Source organism: Doryrhamphus excisus, chromosome 15 (assembly GCF_030265055.1).
Source record: "Doryrhamphus excisus isolate RoL2022-K1 chromosome 15, RoL_Dexc_1.0, whole genome shotgun sequence".
NCBI classification, from domain to species: domain Eukaryota; kingdom Metazoa; phylum Chordata; class Actinopteri; order Syngnathiformes; family Syngnathidae; genus Doryrhamphus; species Doryrhamphus excisus.
In genome coordinates, this window is record NC_080480.1 from 2,684,746 (window position 1) to 2,707,646 (window position 22,901).

At 41.2% G+C, this 22,901-nt stretch overlaps 1 protein-coding gene and 1 long non-coding RNA gene across 3 annotated transcripts in view; one reads left to right on the forward strand and one right to left on the reverse strand.

Annotated features, from left to right (window-relative positions):
* Nucleotides 1–17,503, reverse strand: LOC131102803 (E3 ubiquitin-protein ligase RBBP6-like). Its single transcript, XM_058048360.1, has 19 exons — nt 16,986–17,503; nt 15,898–15,997; nt 15,710–15,758; nt 9,163–9,207; nt 8,996–9,078; nt 8,819–8,915; nt 7,704–7,843; nt 7,465–7,634; nt 7,296–7,399; nt 7,043–7,210; nt 5,968–6,026; nt 5,752–5,854; nt 5,646–5,679; nt 5,541–5,565; nt 5,176–5,463; nt 4,988–5,104; nt 2,468–4,078; nt 1,930–2,056; nt 1–1,260 (listed from the first exon to the last, which is right to left on the reverse strand). Exons 1-19 carry the CDS (start codon nt 17,146–17,148, stop codon nt 322–324), a joined length of 4,422 nt encoding a protein of 1,473 aa, XP_057904343.1. The 5' UTR covers nt 17,149–17,503; the 3' UTR covers nt 1–321.
* Nucleotides 16,557–22,901, forward strand: part of LOC131102805 (uncharacterized) — a 22,424-nt gene continuing 16,079 nt past the window's right edge. For both annotated transcript variants that reach the window (XR_009119496.1, XR_009119495.1), the window contains exons 1-2: nt 16,557–16,601; nt 20,295–20,476. This is a non-coding gene — a long non-coding RNA (uncharacterized LOC131102805). The remainder of the gene's footprint in view (nt 16,602–20,294; nt 20,477–22,901) is intronic.

The window sequence follows — 22,901 nt, forward strand, 5'->3', positions numbered from 1 at the left end:
TTCATAGACAAGTATTCTTTATTTCCTTCAAAACAGGAAGAAAAAGAAAAAAAATCCTCTGGTAACTCATTAGCAGCATGTAATTAGCCTTTTTTTAAACGAAATATACAAATAAGGAAAACCCAACAAAGGTGGAATTAATAAATAATCACGTATTTCTTTCCTACTGGTTTGCATACAGTGTTAGCTAAATTAAATCGTCCTATGTAACATTTTCTCTTCCGGGTTTAGAAGAAAACGGCCACCAGGTGGCGGTGTTGCGCAAGGTTGGGGATGTGCATTGTATTTCTCAGCAGGCACTTTAAGCAGAACAGAAGATAACTAGAAGCGGTCTTGGTGTCTTTTCTTGGACTTTTTGTGTTTCTTCTCCGGTTCTTCTATGTGGTGACGTTTCTCCTTCTTGTGCTTCTTTGGTCTGACGTCATCTTCGCTGTGCTTCACATTTGATGATGATGAGGAGGAGCTCGGCTTGTTGCTGTTGTCACTGACAGGCCTCGGGGTGTCATTTGGGCCGTGACGTCCACCTGGGTCTCCGTCGTTTGAGCTCTCCTGCTGGTGTTCCTTCAACATTTTTTCCAACTTGTACCTCTTCCATTGCTCCTCTCTGCTCACAGGTCTGGGTCCAGGTTTGTCTGAGTGTCTGCTTCGGATTCCTTGGTGCTTGGGCTCCTCGGAAGGATTTAGAAGCTGACCAGATGTGCTAGTCCTGGACAAGCTCGGCTCTGGGGTTCCTGAGGTTCCCGAGGTTTGAAAGCGGAGTGTTGAAGCAGCTTCATTTTGGTTGTGGTTTGTACCCTCGGGGTCTCCATGATCAAAATGATGGAGGAGGTGGTGGCCCCGGTCCTCCTTTGTGGTTTTACATTCCACATCCATAACAAGACCAAGCTGCTTCATGGGTTCACTTAGATGGGCCTCTGGGACATCTGTGGGAGCTTCTTTGCTCTCTTCTGGGTTGACTTCCTGTTCTGTGTCGCTCTTTTTGTCCTCCGTGATTTCATTATTCCCATTCTCGGCTTTGTCATGATCTCCCAAGGTGTTGGTTGCAGTCTCGTGCTCCATTGTGTCCTTGCTGCCACTCCCGTCTGGACCACTAGAGGGAGCCAAACAACACTCAACACTGTCGGTGAGGCCTCCTATTGCTTCATCACTCTGCACCTCCTCTTCTCTGGGGGTTTCCAGCTTTGCCTCCTTCTGGTCTGCTATCGCTGATGGGGGGAGAACATCAGCGTCTTCTTTCTCATCACATTCGAGGAGGGGAACCTGAGATAAAGACAAGTCACAGCTCAGATGGTCGTCAAGGAAACAACATGCAACAAATCCTACATTCTTCCCACATTCCAAAAACATGCTAGGTTAATTAGCGACTCCAAATTGTCCATAGGTATGAATGTGAGTGTGAATGGTTGTTTGTCTATATGTGCCCTGTGATTGGCTGGCGACCAGTCCAGGGTGTACCCCGCCTCTCGTCCAAAGAAGACAGCTGGGATAGGCTCCAGCACCCCTCCGCGACCCTCGTGAGGATAAGCGGTAGAAAATGAATGAATGAGTGAGTTCTCCTCCTGTGTGGAAGTGGTACCTTTTTGGCTTCTTATTTTGTCTTTCCCCACCCTCGGCCATTAGCGACTCCAAATTGTCCATAGGTATGAATGTGAGTGTGAATGGTTGTTTGTCTATATGTGCCCTGCGATTGGCTGGCGACCAGTCCAGGGTGTACCCCGCCTCTCGCCCGAAGAAGACAGCTGGGATAGGCTCCAGCACCCCTCCGCGACCCTCGTGAGGAAAAGCGGTAGAAAATGAATGAATGAATGGTGACTATAGGGGTGTTATTTCATATCTAGAGGGCTCTAATAATGCTAGAGAGTGTATTTAAAAGGTTTCTATGATATTCTATATTACACGTTTTGGAACGAAACTGACACGGTCACACACCTGTATGAGTTCCGGTCTGCCCAGGTCTTCGTGATGAGGGTGGTGGTGGTGCTGTGGGGGTGTCGTCACGTCAACCCCTCCCTCCGGACACGCCTCACGTGCTGGGCAGTGCATCATGGGAGGGCTGCTGTTTCAGCAAAGTTCAAGATCAGCATGCGAGTGAGACATTTAAAGTGACGGTACGTATTTTAAATTGCACGGTGCCGGTCCTACAGTACTTGGTAGTACGTAGTACTGATACTGTGGGTTACAGATATTACACTGTATAGCTAGTAGGGATGCAACTGGCAATTATTTTCTTAGTTTGGGATTGGGAAGATTATTGTTTTGATGAATAGAGTAACCAGTTTGGCCTCATACTGAAAAATGAAAGGATATATGGAGCATAGTTCAAGAAAAAAACGACATCTCAGCTTTGTGATACTATATGTGAAAAAGTAGATTATTAGTAGGAACGTACTTCCTTAATATTGGAATACCAAAATTGCCCGTTTATTAAAGTAAAGTTCAACATGAAATGAGAATAAAAGATGCTAACCTGTTAGCCTCCTCGCTCTTCCAGTCGGCCATATTCTCCATCGTCACTTCCTCCATCGGTTCTTCGTCGGGTTTCCACTCTGCTGTCGGGTTTTCACAGTTTTGTTCAGTGGATTCCTTTTCGGTCGTCGCAATAAACGCATCGTGTTCCATTATTTCCCTGTTTTCCTCATCATGTCTCCCGTCTCCGTCATCCGCTACTGGAAAATCCTGACCTGTAAACGCCTCGTCTTCTCTGCAATTGCCCCCGTCTGCGGTTACCTTCTCCCCTGTGAGACCGACATCTTCTTGGTGGAGTTGAGTTCCTTGCTGCTGTTCCCTGTTGGGAATTTCGCCACTCGCCTCCGTGACTTCCTGTGCCTTTTCCACACCACTCTCCACTTCCTGTATTCCGGTTGTTTCTTCAGGTTGTTTCTTCCTGTCCAGGTTGATGTTGATGCTGATTTTCTTCTGTGGTTTCACCTTCACCCCCCCCTCCCAGATGTCCGTCACTCGGCTGGGCGGGGATTTCTTTCCCGCGTTTTTATCCCTTTTGCCACTCCTGGGGGGTTCCAGGTCGGCTTCCGTGCTCCTGCGGCTGCTCCCGGATGTTCCGGTATGACTTGGCTCTTTATGGTTTTCGTTCTCAGTCGCTCTCTCTTTCTTTCTGTGGGGTTTAGAAGCTTTGCTGCCTTCAGGGTGGGTGTCTTCACCCGTTCTGTGAGCATCTCTCCTGGGCTTGACATGACGGCGTTTCTCCTCATCCCGTCCAGGATGGGAATCTTTGCGTCTTTTACCGTTTTGGTCACTTTTCCGGTGATGTGTTTCTTTCTCTCTGTCTTTTTTCTTAGATTTCTGTGGAATTTTGTCATCGGTTGCGGTCGATTCCATACGTCGCCGCTTGTCCGTGGAGTGGGCGGCATCGGGTGAATGAGTGTCGTTTCCTGGGACGCTCTTTCTGATCCTCTTCAGCTCACGTTCCAAGTGGGAACTAGTCGCCTCCTTTTCGGAGTCTCCGGAAGGCAGCGAGCACGGGTCTCTAGGGGAGACGGAGGGAGGGGAGCTGCAGTCACTGGAAGATGCGGACCGGGGCGAACGACCCTCGCTGGATGACTGCGAGCGACTCTCCGTGGACAACTGAGACGGAGGGGAACGGCGGTCCGTTAATGTGGTGTGCATATGCTGGGTCGGGTTCAACGGGTCCGACGTGTGGCTGGGTTGGTTCTCCGCTCGATCCGCCCACAAGGGGTTTGGGGGAGGAGGGAGGGAGATGAGGGGCGGCGGCAGCTGGTGGAAGTGGCTGACGTAACTGCTGAAATACTTCTCATACCATTCTTTGTATTGTATTTTCCACTGCTGGTAGTAATCGGTCTGACCCGGGTCGCCCTCGGGCCTCCCCGATGGCGGTGAGCGGTCTGATCGTCTGCTGGATTTGTGGCTGCCGTGAGAAGATCTTTTGCCGTGATGGCGGTTTCGCCGCTGATCTGAGTGGGACTTGGAATGGGGACCCCGACGGGGTGACGACGAGGAGGAGGGTGTGGGCGAGCGGGACCTCTTGTAACCGTAGCTGTAGGAGCGTGGCGGATGAGAGCGACCGTGGGGGACTCTGTGATGGGAGTAGGGAGACCTGGGCCTGAAAAAAACCCAAACAGTCTTAGTCCGCCAACGTTAATATTTCAGACAGACAAACGGTGATTAATCATGATTTTTTATTTATCACTAAAGTAGTTTCAGAATCAACAATTTTACTATATAATAATAAATATAAATATATAAATAATTTAATAAAAATGTAAATAAATAATTATTAATTTTAATGAATATGTATGCAAAATATTATATTATAATAATATTAAAACTAATATAATAAGAATTATATATAATATTATGCATAAATTATAAATATTTACTAAGAGATCTAATAAGAGATAATTATTAATATTAATATGTATATAAAATATAGTATAATAATATTAAAACTATAATAATTATAATTATATAAATATATATTATATATATATAAAAAATCAATAATATATGTATATAAATATAATAGTATAAATAAATTATAAATATTTACTCGTAAGAGATAAGAGATCTCGTAAGAGATAATTATTAATATTAATTAATATGTATATAAAATATTATATTATAATATTAATATTAAAACTATAGTATAACAATAATTATATAAATATATTATATATAATTAATAATATATGTATATAAATATATATTATATATGTATATATATGTATAGAAATAATCAATAATATATGTATATAAATATAATAGTATAAATAAATTATAAATATTTACTAAGAGATCTAATAAGAGATAATTATTAATATTCATTAATATGTATATAAAATATGATATTATAATATTAATATTAAAACTATAATATAACAATAATTATATAAATATATATTATATATAATTAATAATATATGTATATAAATACAATATTATAAATACATTTATTATAAATATTTACTAAGAGATCTAAGCTCCATCAGGATTCTGCATTAAGCCCAAATACCTTGATCTGCCATTGGATCTGGACCGGGACCGACTAGATCTGCTTGAAGAGCGAGATGACTTGGACCTGGACCGAGACCGAGAAGAGCGCCTTCGGGTGGACCGCGTGCGTGGAGACCTGAGGGACCCAGGCAGACAGGATTGAAGAAACGAACATGAAGACGCGTTTTTTTTTTTTTTTTTTTTTACCTTTCCTTGCTGTGTGGATGATGGTTGAACCATTCCCTCTGGATGAGCGAAGGGATGGAGGAGGAGGAGGAGGAGGGGACGAGGGGAGGGATGGGGGCGCCCTGAGGGGTCGGGTGAGTCCAACTGGGCGGTGCCCCTGGGTGTCCGGGTGGGGGACCAGAGTGGAACGAGTGGAAGTGGTGGCTGGGGAAAAGGGGTGGCGGGGCGGGTGGATTTGAGGACGGGGCGGGAGGGAGCTGCTGGGGTTCAGCTGTCCCTCCAGGGGGACAAACGGAGGATGAGGTGGAGCTGTTGGGAAGATACAGGATGATTTATGGTTTGAGTCCAGTTTGGTATCTAAACACTCGGACGGCGGCTGTACCGACCTGTAAACGATGGCTGACGTTTGACCTTGAGAGTTGCGGAGAAAAAAAAGCGTTATGTCACATACTCAATGAATGTGTACGTTTCCAAAAGTACGTTTATCTCACCTAAAGACGATGGTTGCTTTGCCTCGGTGTGGACCTGATGAGACACAAACGCCACATGAACGACACTTCAATATAGCGTAAACAAAGAGAATGTGTGTGTCCTTACTAGCGTCACTGCTTGGGATGGCGCATTGGTGGGGGGTTTGATTGACGGCAGCAGGGAAGGGACGTCGGGGGCTGAATAAGCTCCGGTCTCAGTTTCTGTCTCACTGTGTAAAAAAAACAGAAACCAGTAGCATCAAACAGATGAACTTATCTAAACAGGACAGCCTTTGAAGGCATCACAACGTTCCAATAATCTTTATTTCTATTGGATACGTACGTGGAAGGTTGTATTGGCACGCTGAATGCAGGATGAGCGCCGGGATGCGGAACCTCCGCCTGTAGGGATCAGAGGGCGACGTTTAAGAGAGATTGTTATGGTTTAAGGAAAACTACGGCCCGGGGGCCACATGCGTTTGTTGCAGGGAGTGCTGGAGCCTATCCCAGCTGTCTTTGGGGCGAGAGGTGGGGAACACCCTGGACTGGTGGCCAGCCAATCACAGGGCACATATAGACAAACAACCATTCACACTCACATTCATACCTATGGACAATTTGGAGTCGCTAATTAACCTAGCATGTTTTTTTGGGAATGTGTGAGGAAACCGAAGTACCCGGAGAAAACCCACACATGCACGGGGAAGAGAACATGCAAACTCCACACAGAGATGACCGAGGGTGGGGAAAGACAAAATAAGAAGCCAAAAAGTTACCACTTCCACACAAAATAGGAGAACTCATTCATTCATTCATGAATTTTCTTATCCTCGCGGAGGGGTGCTGGAGCCTATCCCAGCTGTCTTCTTCGGGGCGAGAGGCGGGGTACACCCTGGACTGGTGGCCAGCCAATCACAGGGCACATATAGACAAACAACCATTCACACTCACATTCATACCTATGGACAATTTGGAGTCGCCAATTAACCTAGCATGTTTTTTTTTGGAATGTGGGAGGAAACCGGAGTACCCGGAGAAAACCCACGCATGCACGGGGGAGAGAACATGCAAACTCCACACAGAGATGACCAAGGGTGGGGAAAGACAAAATAAGACGCCAAAAAGTTACCACTTCCACACAAAATAGGAGAACTCATTCATTCATTCATGAATTTTCTACCGCTTATCCTCGCAGGGGGTGCTGGAGCCTATCCCAGCTGTCTTCTTCGGGGCGAGAGGCGGGGTACACCCTGGACTGGTGGCCAGCCAATCACAGGGCACATATAGACAAACAACCATTCACACTCACATTCATACCTATGGACAATTTGGAGTCGCCGATTAACCTAGCATGTTTTTTTTGGAATGTGGGAGGAAACCGGAGTACCGGTTGTGGTACTCATCATGAAGAGGTTGACCTGCTGTCTGGGGTTCATGTGTTGGATCTTCTGCTGTTGGTTGGTCCCTAGTGGAGGAGCAGAAGGCACGGTGCTTGGTGTTGGCACTGCAGGGAGGGACTGGGGGGGGGCACACTTCCTTCCTAGACTTTTGGTGTAGCCTTTCTCTTTCTTGTAATTATTCACAGCCTGTATGACATAAATATATATTGTCAAGGAAGTAATGGTATACGTATGTACAGGTGAGGTTAAATTTCGAACAATGGACACCGACCTGTCGGAGGAATTTATTGGCGATGAGTGTGTCGGGGGAGACATCGGATTGGTTACAGGTGGGACAGATGTGTCCCTCCGACTCCAGCAAGGCGTTGCGAATACCTGAAAAAGACGCCGACATGTCAGATGTAAAAAAAAGTACGCTCCGACGGTTCTGCAGGACTCACAATCGTCGCAGTAACTGTTCCCACAGCACGGAATGACCACCGAGTCCACGAGGAGGTCATGACAGATCAGACACTGGAGTTCTTCGGGAACGGGGTCTCGTTCCTCTTCTTTCTCGGGCTCCTGATGGAGAAACGGGTACTTCTCCTTCTTCCCGAGGGCGTACGCTTCACTGTGGGGGTATGATGAAACACACACATAATGCGTCCATAATGCATCCATCCCTGGGGGGGCCACTCACGCATCAATGGCGGGAACCGCATAACGTCCACAGCTAGTCAGCATGGCTCCTTTCGTGTTGGGGTCGTCCACCTCCACCATGAAGGAACGAGGGATGCCTGTGCTCTTCTTCATCTTCGGGGGGGCTTCGAAGGATTTATCCTGCAATAAAACATAAGTCATACCTGGTAGAGCGGTTGCTGATTCGATCCTCGATCCCATTGTCATCACTGAACTTATTTATACATTTCGATATTCAGCGCAATTTTTACTTTTCAAAATTTCAAATTCTGCTGTTTTTTAGTCTGCTGATAAACAGACAAATTAAATATATTTTATATTTGTGGCTCAGGTGGTAGATAGGTTGGTTGCTGGTTCGATCCGCCGTCCTCTCGTAGTCGTTAAACATATTTTAAAATTTTGACATTCAGCGAACTTTTTTACTTTTCAAAATTTCAAATTCTGCCCTTTTTAGTCTGCTTATAAACAGACAAATTGGTGGTAGGTAGGTTGGTTGCTGGTTCACTCCTCAATCCCACTGTAATCATTGAATTTATTTCAAAATTTTGACGAACTTTTTTACTGTTCAAAATATCAAATTCTTTTTTTAGTCTGCTGATAAACAGACAAATTAAATAAATTTTATATTTGTGGCTCAGGTAGTAGATAGGTTGGTTGCTGGTTCGATCCTCAATCCCACTGTAATCATTGAATTTATTTAAAAATTTTGACATTCAGCGTACGTTTTTACTTTTCAAAATTTCTAATTCTGTCCCTTTTAGTCTGCTGATGAACAGACAAATTAAATACATTTTATATTTGTGGCTCAGGTGGTAAACAGGTTGGTTGCTGATTCAATCCTCTGTCCTCTTGTAGTCAAACATATTTAAAAATTTTGACATTCAGCGTACGTTTTTACTTTTCAAAATTTCAAAATCTGCCATTTTTTAGTCTGCTGATAAACAGACAAACTAAAAAAATATATATTTGTGGCTCAAGTGGTAGATAGGTTGGTTGCTGGTTCAATCCTCACTGACCTATTTTATATTTTTATTGGCTAAACTAAATTACACGTGGTATTGACCGCATTGAAATATGTGGTTTTTTTCATGAATATGAACAACATCCTGCGCTTACCCCACTGGTTGGACAGCTCCTGATGTGGTGCCCGGTATTCCCACAGCGGTAACAGGTGTAGTTCGAAGGTAGCGGTGCAGCAAAATGTTTGTTGTAACTGCAGAGACGAGGTAATATGAGCGAATATTAGAAAAAAAAAACATTTTATAAAAAGGAGCCAACGGGAATGTCACTCACTTCATGGGATCGTATGAGGACTGATTCATCACCACTTTGATTTTATCATCCTCCGATACGTCGGCGGCAGCCAGGTTCACCATCTGCATGACACAGTGAATGTACTGTATGTGCTCTGTAAGACTATTGCCTTACAGAGGTAAAAAGGTAAAGTACAGAGAGCATACCTTGGAGAACAAAGGCAGGGCTTTGGTGGCACTGTGGTCATCCATCTGTTAGAATTGAACACAAATCCATTTCACTGAATGACCCCTGGTGAGACCATCTTAGGAGGAAAAACTAGCCGCTTCCTCACTGATAATCATGGAAAATGACTCTTAAATCACTTTACTTTCATGTTAAATATGTTACCACAGCCTTTTTAGTCCAGGACGTCTGCAGCTTCTTGTTGGCCTGAAAACCTAAAATCCCAACTTGTATTACTTTAGCCAACATTTACTCTCCATGATGTGATTATATAGTGGATTTACTCTTCTAATAGATGCGCTAACACTATGCTGACACAGCCCAAATCTAATAAAAGTCTAATAAATATATTTTTCACATCAGAAATAATACAAAACCAATTAAATCGCAAATAATTACAGAGTCAACCGCTGATGACATCATAGACAGGCAATGGAGTCGACTACTGGTTCCTGTTTCCATGTATTAGCCGGCTAATTGCATGCTAACAGGGACACTTTGGGCTAAAACACATTAAAAACACATTAAAAGTCGGAGTCACAAGGTGTATTAATAAGGTGACAATACGGCCACCATTTTGTATGTTGAAAGGAAACTTTACACAAACAGAGGCAACATTTTGCTGTACATTTCTGATGCTACATGCTAACCGGGGAATAAGCTAGCCAGGGTTTCGCTATTCAGTCAAATACAGGTTTTTGTTCTGCGCCTAAAAAGTTGTCTTTGCCCTGTACTGTCACTTTTCACAAAATCAATGTCATTTCTTACCTGCCAGAAAGTAAGCAATTTGATAAAAAAAAAAAAGTTTAGAAACAGAAATAATACAAAACCAATTAAATCGCAAAGAACTACAGAGTCAACCGCCGCAATGGAGCCGACTACTGGTTCCTGTTTCCATGTATTAGCCGGCTAATTACATGCTAACATGGACACTTTGGGCTAAAAACACATTAAGAACACATTAAAAGTCGGACTCACACGGCGTATTAATAAGGTGACAATACGGCCACCATTTTGTATGTTGAATGGAAACTTTACACAAACAGAGGCAACATTTTGCTGTACATTTCTGATGCTACATGCTAACCGGGGAATAAGCTAGCCAGGGTTTCGCTATTCAGTCAAATACAGGTTTGTGTTCTGCGTCTAAAAAGTTGTCTTTGCCCTGTACTGTCACTTTTCACAAAATCAATGTCATTTCTTACCTGCCAGAAAGTAAGCAATTTGATATAAAAAAAAGTTTAGAAACAGAAATAATACAAAACCAATTAAATCGCAAAGAACTACAGAGTCAACCGCCGCAATGGAGCCGACTACTGGTTCCTGTTTCCATGTATTAGCCGGCTAATTGCATGCTAACAGGGACACTTTGGGATAAAAACACATTAGAACACATTAAAAGTCAGACTCACACGGCGTATTAATAAGGTGACAATACGGCCACCATTTTGTATGTTGAATGGAAACTTTACACAAACAGAGGCGATATTTTGCTGTACATTTCTGATGCTACATGCTAACCGGGGAATAAGCTAGCCAGGGTTTCGCTTTTCAGTCAAATACAGGTTTTTGTTCTGCGCCTAAAAAGTTGTCTTTGCCCTGTACTGTCACTTTTCACAAAATCAATGTCATTTCTTACCTGCCAGAAAGTAAGCAATTTGATAAAAAAAAGTTTAGAAACAGAAATAATACAAAACCAATTAAATCGCAAAGAACTACAGAGTCAACCGCCGCAATGGAGCCGACTTCCTGTTTCCATGTATTAGCCGGCTAATTACATGCTAACAGGGACACTTTGGGATAAAAACACATTAAGAACACATTAAAAGTCGGACTCACACGGCGTATTAATAAGGTGACAATACGGCCACCATTTTGTATGTTGAATGGAAACTTTACACAAACAGAGGCGATATTTTGCTGTACATTTCTGATGCTACATGCTAACCGGGGAATAAGCTAGCCGGGGTTTCGCTATTCAGTCAAATACAGGTTTTTGTTCTGCGCCTAAAAAGTTATCTTTGCCCTGTACTGTCACTTTTCACAAAATCAATGTCATTTCTTACCTGCCAGAAAGTAAGCAATTTGATATAAAAAAAAGTTTAGAAACAGAAATAATACAAAACCAATTAAATCGCAAAGAACTACAGAGTCAACCGCCGCAATGGAGCCGACTTCCTGTTTCCATGTATTAGCCGGCTAATTACATGCTAACAGGGACACTTTGGGATAAAAACACATTAAGAACACATTAAAAGTCGGACTCACACGGCGTATTAATAAGGTGACAATACGGCCACCATTTTGTATGTTGAATGGAAACTTTACACAAACAGAGGCGATATTTTGCTGTACATTTCTGATGCTACATGCTAACCGGGGAATAAGCTAGCCGGGGTTTCGCTATTCAGTCAAATACAGGTTTTTGTTCTGCGCCTAAAAAGTTATCTTTGCCCTGTACTGTCACTTTTCACAAAATCAATGTCATTTCTTACCTGCCAGAAAGTAAGCAATTTGATAAAAAAAAGTTTAGAAACAGAAATAATACAAAACCAATTAAATCGCAAAGAACTACAGAGTCAACCGCCGCAATGGAGCCGACTTCCTGTTTCCATGTATTAGCCGGCTAATTACATGCTAACATGGACACTTTGGGCTAAAAACACATTAAGAACACATTAAAAGTCGGACTCACACGGCATATTAATAAGGTGACAATACGGCCACCATTTTGTATGTTGAATGGAAACTTGACACAAACAGAGGCAACATTTTGCTGTACATTTCTGATGCTACATGCTAACCGGGGAATAAGCTAGCCAGGGTTCCGCCTAAAAAGTTGTCTTTGCTCTGTACTGTCACATTTCACAAAATTAAGTCATTTCTTACCTGCCAAGAAAGTATAAAATAAGCAAATTGATAAAAAAAAAAGTTTAGAAACACTATTACGCCATGTTATTTTGTTTTGTTTTCTACATGTAAACATATTTTTGGGTGTCTGGAAGAGACTTATTGGATCTGTATTATTTCTTATCGTAATTTATCGTACATTTGTAGAAGAAAACCCGAGGTACAACTGCCCAAGTCTAATAAATACATTTTTCACATCAGAAATAATACAAAACCAATTAAATCGCAAAGAACTACAGAGTCAACTACTGATGACATCATAGACAGGCAATGGAGCCGACTACCTGTTCCTGTTTCCATGTATTAGCCAGCTAATTGCATTGACAATTGTCATTGGAGTACATTGGAGTCATACATAATGCATTCGTTGCTCGGTGTGAAAGTGTAACAGGAAGTGCTTCTCGGAACACGTGAATGTGTACCGTTGCATCCGTTTCATTGAAATCGTCATGCATGAAGCTGAATATTCAATGACTTTGTTTGGGGGCCTTTATACGCCAGTACAATACACATGGAAGTGCTGACTTTCAGTTTTACGGTCCGAGCGTTCGCATGCTGGCTGACAGGGGTGCTAGTTTGCCTGCTAAACTAGCGGAACAGGACAATGGCACCCAATGGTGTCGCTTTTATAAAAATGTTCAATATCCTTGATTGGGAAAAGTCAGTCACATGATCGGAGCTAGTTTCTTACAAAAACAATAGAATGGGATGACTATTGAAAGCCAACATGGATGACATGAAGCGACTCCGTAGAAATCAAACACGTAATGCATTAGGCAGCTTCATCAGAACACCTTTATTTGAAGACAAACAGAAGGAGGTTTGTATAGTCCAAATGGAAGTATGTGCTAAGGAGAGAGGCGGACACTTCTCCTACTGAGAAATCAGAGAGAAAATCAAGTCAGGTCAGTTAGCAAGTTTAAAAAAAAATAAATAAAAAAAATTTAAAAAAAGCTTTTTGAGTGGCGTTTATTGTTATTTTACACAATACAGCGGAATCTGGTTTAGCACGGCCTCGATTTGCATACATGTTTTGGTTAGCGCGCGTCTTGTCATGTTATTAATACACTGTGTAAATCCAACTGCGTTCTTAATGTATTTTCACAAAAAAATGTCCTTGTTAGCATCCGACTAGCTTACTACGACATGGAAACATAATGGCAAAGTAACCTTAAATGTTTATTTGTCTCTTTAATTCATCATTTGTATGTATTTAAATTGGTTTTATCCATGGAAAAGTATAAAAACATGTTTTATGTTAAGATTTTTGGCTTTCTAGAACGTATTAATTGGATTTCCTGTGTGAAAAATAAATTAAATTTACAGTATGTTTGAGTTATGGATCTTCCGGAATGGATTCATGACGCTAACCAAGGTTCCACTGTAATTTAAAAATGAGACGCTTACTTAATAGCTAACTAGTTATTTCACAATAAGGAAGTATTGGTCTTGTGTGTGTTTGTTTTTAAATAAAGTTTTTTTTTTTAGATAATGACGAGATCACGACACCAACAAACTGGTTTTCTGTGTTGTCGGTAGCACCATTTAGAGCAAAATGTCACCCGAGTATTTGTATTCATGACTAAAATAAAACAACCCACGGTTGGCTTTTTATCTGCCGTACGTGACTGCGCCGTCCGATAAGGTTCGACCCCGCCTAGGCTGAGCCCAGATCAGTCACGCTACAAAGACACACCCCTTTATTGCAATGCAACAGTTATAAAAAATAAAATAAAAGAATTTGAATGTGCGATAAAGTGAAGTATATCAGTTATCTAATATGGACCCTGATCCTTATCTGTCACAAACAGAATTTATTTGTGTATGTCAAAATATTTGGAAATATTTGCTTGAATGGCGGCCAGAGACATTATTTACTCAAGTGCTGTTTATTTGAAGTAAGGCATTTATATTTGAGGACGCCTTTGTGTGTGGGTGGAGTTGAGACTATCATTGCTCGATGGAGAATGGATATTTGTGTATTATAATAGGAAAGGAATCGAACTTGCCTGTTTGACACAAAGATCCCGCAAAAAAAATGACAGGCCTGGCAGTTATCCACCTTTTTGTTTTGTTTGGTTTCACTTTTGTTTCACTTTAAAGGGGAACTACACTTGTTTTGCCCCTTTTTCCCTTTTTTGTGCATTATAACACTGGAAAATTAATAAATTTCAGCTAGCTTACAATGCTGTCATTGTGATACACCTATTTCGACTATTAAAAAAATAATTTTATATACTGTATATACTGTGATCATACATTAACACGTACAGTGATAACATTTAATAGTTGCAGTATCTTGCTGTGTTTTCATGATTTAAAACACTACTGAAACTTCTTTTTCCATAAACACACTTATGCTACTCGGTGGCACGGCGGTCGAGTGGTTAGCGCGCAGACCTCACAGCTAGGAGACCAGGGTTCAATTCCACCCTGGGCCATCTCTGTGTGGAGTTTGCATGTTCTCCCTGTGCATGCGTGGGTTTTCTCCGGGTACTCCGGTTTCCTCCCACATTCCAAAAACATGCTAGGTTAATTAGCGACTCCAAATTGTCCATAGGTATGAATGTGAGTGTGAATGGTTGTTTGTCTATATGTGCCCTGTGATTGGCTGGGCACCAGTCCAGGGTGTACCCCGCCTCTCGCCCAAAGACCCCCCCCCCCGCGACCCTTGTGAGGAAAAGCGGTAGAAAATGAATAAATGAACGAATGAATGAATGAGTTATCCCCTCCTATTTTGTGTGGAAGTGGTAACTTTTTGGCTTCTTATTTTGTCTTTCCCCACCCTCGGCCATCTCTGTGTGGAGTTTGCATGTTCTCCCCGTGCATGCGTGGGTTTTCTCCGGGTACTCCGGTTTCCTCCCACATTCCAAAAAAAAACATGCTAGGTTAATTAGCGACTTCAAATTGTCCATAGGTATGAATGCGAGTGTGAATGGTTGTTTGTCTATATGTGCCCTGTGATTGGCTGGCCACTAGACCAGGGTGTACCCCGCCTCTCGCCCCAAGACAGCTGGGATAGGCTCCAGCACCCCCACGAGGATAAGCGGTAGAAAATGAATGAGTTCTCCTATTTTGTGTGGAAGTGGTAACTTTTTGGCTTCTTATTTTGTCTTTCCCCACCCTCGGTCATCTCTGTGTGGAGTTTGCATGTTCTCCCCGTGCATGCGTGGGTTTTCTCCGGGTACTCCGGTTTCCTCCCACATTCCAAAAACATGCTAGGTTAATTAGCGACTCCAAATTGTCCATAGGTATGAATGTGAGTGTGAATGGTTGTTTGTCTATATGTGCCCTGTGATTGGCTGGCCACCAGTCCAGGGTGTACCCCGCCTCTCGCTTCACCCGAAGACAGCTGGGATAGGCTCCAGCATCCCAAAACTACCCAAAAGTGTTTTAAATCATCACAATACTGCGAGTATTACATCTTCTCACTGTACGTGTTAACGCATGATCACAGCGTGTGTATCAAATGATGCAACATTGTATTCCATCGTAGCGTGCTACAGAAGGACAAGGAAACGTCAACAAAGAAAGCCGCTTGCCGGTTTTCGCTCTTTTGTACACAAAATTGTACTTGTGTTCAGTTTTAGTGCTGCTGTGTGTGCTTTGGTTACGTACTGCTCTGCCGGCTCCAGGGGCGAGGTGGCTGTGGACATCTAATCGCTCGCTACAACATAAAAAAATACATACATGCTCACCAAACAATCAAAAATACACACATTTAACATTATTAATGCAAAACAGTACTACACTTGTCATTTGAATTATCATTTTATGCAAAAATCAAGCATGTTGTGGACACTTACATGTTGTGAGTCTTTTTGACTGGACCACTACGGACTCCGGGGACCCTCCTGACGATCACGGAGGAGCCTTTGGGGATGACGCCTCCCTCGTCCGTATATTCTGAAAAGCAAATTAGGAGTTACTTTTGTACTTAATGATACATTATGATTAGTATCATTCTATCCATTCTTATATATTGTGTTAGGGGGCCTATTTTTAATAGTACAAGCGATTACTGTGTTTCGACTCGGAATGCAACAGTACACAATAAAAATACTAGGAGTGCCTCCTCTCGCTTTAATGTCCAATTTCTTCATATTTCAAGTATGAGACAGTCTGCTTATAAGCCGACAAAAACGAAAAGGGATTCGGTGACGTCACCAGTCTGTGTCGGTAGTGTGCAAAGGTGATTCAGACCCAGATCTCTGACTGCTAGGTGCCGGTCAAGGTGCGGTGCACCTGTTTTTAAATACTTTACTTTATGAGTTTTATAAGATCAAAAGTAGCGTGCTGCCATTGTTCAGTCGAAATGAGAGTAGAAGAAAATATAGGGGTGTTATTTCATGTTTCATTGTTTAATTCTCGTCTTTGTTTAATTACGGTAACGAATGGTTTCAGTCGCACGTGAGCCAAATTGTCCCTCAATCTAACTTGAGCACGGATCCGCCCACACGCGCATCGACAAACGTGGACGTTTGGGGGGAGAATTGTCGATAAAAAAAACGTGAGTTTTCGTCCCCGGTTTTCGAACTGTCGCAACCCACTGGCAAGTTAATGGTTAACTGAAAATTGATTTGCATACAGCGCTGACTCAATAGGCAAGGAAACGGGAACAGTTGAGTGAATTAGTCAAGAGTAGCCACAAACCATAAGATAAACCGAATTTACCACCATTATTATGTACCTCCATTATTATTATTATTATATGTACAAGTTTATGAATGAGTTTGCGTCGTCATACAAAGGCGAACGTCATGACAAACTGACCGTTGTGTTATATTTTACACCCGGTGACGCAACCTAACCTCGACCACGTGTTTGGTGCCCACACTCGAAGCTGTCAATCAGCCATTTAAACACAAAGAATACACTTCCCCGAGTCCGTTACCTTCTTTTGTTTGCGCGTTGGTGATCTGCAGGTCGCACCCGGCTCTCAGCCTCTCTCTGCCCATAATCTGCTCCTTCAGGTCCGTCAGCGTGATGTGCGGCCCGTCGAACACCACCGTGTCGTAGCTGAGTTTGGAGGAGAATTTGTAATGTATATGAGTCATGATTGACAGCCCGGCAACAAGCTAGCAAACAGGAAACCGCTGGAGTGCTAAGTTAGCCTAGCTAGCGTTAGCAGCCGCCGCTCGAGCGTCAACTTCGCTGGCTAACAAGTGTCTCACAAAGTCGATTTCAAGGCATGGCATCTCTTGAGGTCCAGCGGAACACCACCAGGGAAACAAGCCGTGTAAAATGAAGTGTCCTCAGAGTCTAAATTGTACCCCCCATAGCGCTAAATGTGGCTTTTCGGAGCAAGCAAGGTGTTTCGCTGACAGAAACCACCAGCTGTTTCGACGAGCAACGGCTAGTAGTCAGCAGCAATGAGCCGGTTGATGCTGCGTTCAGGTGATCCCCGAACACGTAGCTATCCTAAACGTAACCTCCCTTATTTAAGACTTTAAAGACATAATCGCTTTAATCCTATTATTATTTAAAAGCCCAAACCGAATCGTAAGTATATTTTACATTACCTTTTAGAGGGGAAAATACTACATGTCGGTTCGATGAAAGTTATGAGTCAAAACAGATCGGCATTAAACAATATAGTTTGTTTGTAAAACCAAAACTAAATTCAGATTATTTTAGCTGTTTACTGTTTGTAAATACACACTTGACTTGACTTTTAAAGTCCCGTGTATTTACAAACTTAATCGATTTCTATATATTCTGTTTAAAAAGCGATGCAGCGACACATTCCCCTAATTTTCGCGTGACAGTGAAGGCATCACCGTGGAGTTGCCATCAATGAAATTCCCCTTTTTGCTCCACGACAAAACATGAGGAAAATAACGTTCGATTTCAGACAAAGTTAAATCAATTAAAAAATTTTTTTAGTTAAAATTAAATATTAGACATTTTGTAATTATTAATGTAGTGAAAATTGTATAAATTCCATTCAAAATATATGGTTGCTTAGGTGAATTAATGACGTAGGTTTGTTTTCATAACGTCATTGAACGCATAAATATACATTAATACTTTCCATGAGTTTAGTGACGTATTTTGCTGCTTCTTAAATCATCCTCTAGAGGGAGACAAAGCTCTACTTATCATGTGCCAATGGTACTGCAGTGAGTGGAAGCTGGGGGCCATTTGTGGGCCCTTAGCCAAGATACAACATTACTTCCTTGATATTTTTCTATCGTTCTAAAGCCTTGAACTTATATCAATTTTAAACATGAATATTAAACACCCCTGGGTTGAATAAAGGGGTTATGTCAATCAAAGACACTTCAACCCAATACAAACCCCCCAAAAAAGTGCTTGCACAAATAGTTAAGACACAGTGGCGCGCATTTGAAGGTCGTGATGCTCAAATATGAGTATGCGATGTTAAGAATGACCGAGAATATCAATACAGGATGTGATCACGATGAAGACTGTCAGCATGAAGACGGCACTGACCATTTAATAGAGAGGGACGTTGCAGTTGAGAAAGTCCTTGTTATGAATAGCAATGACTGGTGGCTGACACCGTGCATAAAGAGAAAGGTCTGCATGGTTGCTTGCGTTTTGTTGCTATGATCTCATTACACTCCTGCAGATTGGGGTGGGGGTGGGTGGGGGGGCGGGTGCGTCATTTAGTGGTGATTTGGTGGTGTTGTGCTGGCCGGGATGTTTTTGGTGCTTGAAAACAACGGCAGCGGATCCACAGTGTTGTAGCATATGTTGTACGTCAAATTGAAGGGGATTGAAAGAATAATTTTGGAAAGAAAATATATAAAAAAACAACCAAAATTGACATTTCTGTAGTGATGCTACATGTATTACAGTAATTCCTTATTCATAAATCAAATATTTGGTAGTTAAGATAATGGAAAACGGGTTTATTACCTTCTAAATGTGTTTTTTTGACATTATTAGAGCCCTCTAAACATGAAATAACAACCCTATAGTCACATTTACACTCCTAGTACCCAATACTTTAAACATTATTAGAGCCCTCTAAACATGAAATAACACCCCTATAGTCACCTTTACACTCCTATTACCCAATACTTTAATTAGAGCCCTCTAAACATTAAATAACACCCCTATAGTCACCTGTACACTCCTATTACCCAATACTTTAAACATTATTAGAGCCCTATAGACATGAAATAACACCCCTATAGTCACCTGGACACTCCATTTACCCAATACTTTAAACATTATTAGAGCCCTCTAGACATAACACCCCTATAGTCACCTTTACACTCATATTATCCAATACTCTAAACATTATTAGAGCCCTCTAAACATTAAATAACACCCCTATAACCCAATACTTTAAACATTATTAGAGTCCTCTAGACATGAAATAATACCCCTATAGTCACCTTTACACTCATATTATCCAATACTTTAAACATTATTAGAGCCCTCTAAACATTAAATAACACCCCTATAACCCAATACTTTAAACATTATTAGAGCCCTTTAGACATGAAATAACACCCCTATAGTCACCTTTACACTCCTATTACCCAATACTTTAAACATTATTAGAGCCCTCTTGATATGAAATAACACCCCTATAGTCACCTTTACACTCCTATTACCCAATACTTTAAACATTATTAGAGCCCTCTTGATATGAAATAACACCCCTATAGTCACCTGTACACTCCTATTACCCAATAGTTTAATTAGAGCCCTCTCTATATGAAATAGCACCCCTATAGTGACCTGTGCACTCCGATTACCCAATACTTTAAACATTATTAGAGCCCTCTAGACGTTAAATAACACCCCTATAGTCACCTTTACACTCATATTATCCAATACTTTAAACATTATTAGAGGCCTCTAAACATTAAATAACACCCCTATAACCCAATACTTTAAACATTATTAGAGCCCTCTAAACATGACATAACACCCCTATAAGTCACATTTAAACTCGTATTACCCAATACAGTAGACAAAATAAGAAAAATTAAGACATTACAGGCATAAATAAGACTCATGCTGGTGTGTGTTGCTGTAAATGTGGGGAGCCGAATGGGGGGGCGGACAGGAAGTGTTCTATTTTTCTAGAATCTGCTTTTTGTATCATTGTATCATAAAGCTGAAATGTATAAAACATGTATAATGTAAATATAAATGACTAAATATCAACAAGGCCCTCACTGGAAAAAGTTCCTGACCCCGTTTTCTTTCCCCCCCACAGGAATGATGTCAGGCCGGACAAGCCTATCCAAAACTAACCAGGGAATACCTTTCGGAATGATGGCGCGGTGATCCATTGAGCGATGCCCACACGCTCCAAGGCGGAGGAGATCTTCCAGCTGCTTGGTCACACTCGGCTCCAAACGGAGAAGGAAGAGGATCAATCGGAAAGGAGAGAGCGAGGTTAGGATTTAGCACACAACTCTCTCTCTCTTTCTCTCTCTTTCTCTCTCTTTCTCTCTCTCTATCTGTTCCTTTCTCTCCTGGCCTGCTCTGCTCCGAGGAGGGATTTGCCCTATCTTGGCTGGCTTAGCACGTCATTGTGAAAGCAGTGGGAGGATGGAGAGATGCAGCGGGAGAAGGAGGAGAAGGAGGAGTAGGAGGAGAGGATGAAGGGGAAACAGCTGCTGCTTTTAAACTGATGTTCTTATCGTCATGTGATACACCACATGACTCAGCCATCAAAAGACACACAGTGTGTGTGTGTGTGTGTGTGTGTATGTGTGTATGCATATATCTTATCACATTCTTTGGACACATGTTGGATTTAGCATAGATGCTACAGCTACACAATCAAATATGGCCGTTTTTAAAAGGAAAGTGACATAAAATACACCATCCATCCATTTTCTATGCCGCTTATCCTCACTAGGGTCGCATATATGCTGGAGCCTATCCCAGCTGTCGCCATAAAACACACTAAGCAAATCCTGACGCATTCAAAGACACTTTGAGTTTATATTGTTTTATTTTTCCTTATTATTTGTACTATATTTGGTAATATAGGCACACATAGGGGTGTTATTTCATGTCTGGAGGGCTCTAACAATGTTAAAAAAAGTGTATTTCAAAAGTCATTGACATGTTTTGTATGCTCTAACTTGCCAAATATTTGTTTTACGAGTGAGGAATCCTACTTCGCAGAAATTCACTTATCACTGTTGGTTATGGAACCAATGAACTGTGATAAACAAGGGATTACTGTACAAGCGCATTCAAAGATGTTGAGTCTATATTATGTCTTATTTTCTCTTACTGTGTCAAATATAGTGGACAATATGAGAGTAAAGGCAGATATAGGGGTGTTACTTCATGTCTGTAGGGCTCTAACAATGTTTAAAAAAAGTGTATTTAGAAAGTCATTGACTTTCTATGTCATTAAGCAAATCCCGATGCATTCAAAGACACTTTCAGTTTATATTGTTTTATTTTTCCTTATTATTTGTACTACATTTGGTAATATAGGCAAATATAGGGGTGTTATTTCATGTCTGGAGGGCTCTAACAATGTTAAAAAAGTGTATTTCAAAAGTCATTGATAAGTTTTGTATGCTCTAACTCGCCAAATATTTGTTTTACGAGTGAGGAATCCTACTTCACAGAAATTCACTCATCACTGTTGGTTATGGAACCAATGAACTGTGATAAACAAGGGATTACTGTACAAGCGCATTCAAAGATGTTGAGTCTATATTATGTCTTATTTTCTCTTACTGTGTCAAATATAGTGGACAATATGAGAGTAAAGGCAAATATAGGGGTGTTACTTCATGTCTGTAGGGCTCTAACAATGTTTAAAAAAAGTGTATTTCAAAAGTCATTGACTTTCTGTGTCATTAAGGAAATCCTGATGCATTCAAAGACACTTTGAGTTTATATTGTTTTATTTTACCTTATTATTTGTACTATATTTGGTAATATAGGCAAATATAGGGGTGTTATTTCATGTCTGGAGGGCTCTAACAATGTTAAAAAAGTGTATTTCAAAAGTCATTGACAAATTTTGTATGCTCTAACTTGCCAAATATTTAATTTATGAGTGAGGAATCCTACTTCACAGAAATTCACTTATCACTGTTGGTTATGGAACCAATTAACTGTGATAAACAAGGGATTACTGTACAAAGCGTTCAGAAAGATGCATTCAAAGATGTTGAGTCTATATTATGTCTTATTTTCAATTATTATGTCGACTATATTGGAAAATATGAGAGTAAAGGCAAATATAGGGGTGTTATATCATGTCTGGAGGGCTCTAACAATGTAAAAAAAAGTGTATTTAGAAAGTCATTGACTTTCTATGTCATTAAGGAAATCCTGATGCATTCAAAGACACTTTGAGTTTATATTGTTTTATTTTACCTGATTATTTGTACTATATTTGGTAAAATAGGCAACTATAGGGGTGCTATTTCATGTCTGGAGGGCTCTAACAATGTTTAAAAAAGTGTATTTAGAAAGTAATTGACAGGTTTTGTATGCTCTAACTTGCCAAATATTTGTTTTATGAGTGAGGAATCCTACTTCGCAGAAATTCACTTATCACTGTTGGTTATGGAACCAATTAACTGTGATAAACAAGGGATTACTGTACAAAGCGTTCAGAAAGACGCATTCAAATATGTTGAGTCTATATTATGTCTTATTTTCAATTATTATGTCGACTATATTGGAAAATATGAGAGTAAAGGCAAATATAGGGGTGTTATATCATGTCTGGAGAGCTCTAACAATACTTAAAAAACTGTATTTCGAAAGTCATTGACAGGTTTTGTATGCTCTAACCCCCCAAATATTGGTTTTGTGAGTGAGGAATCCTACACAAAAC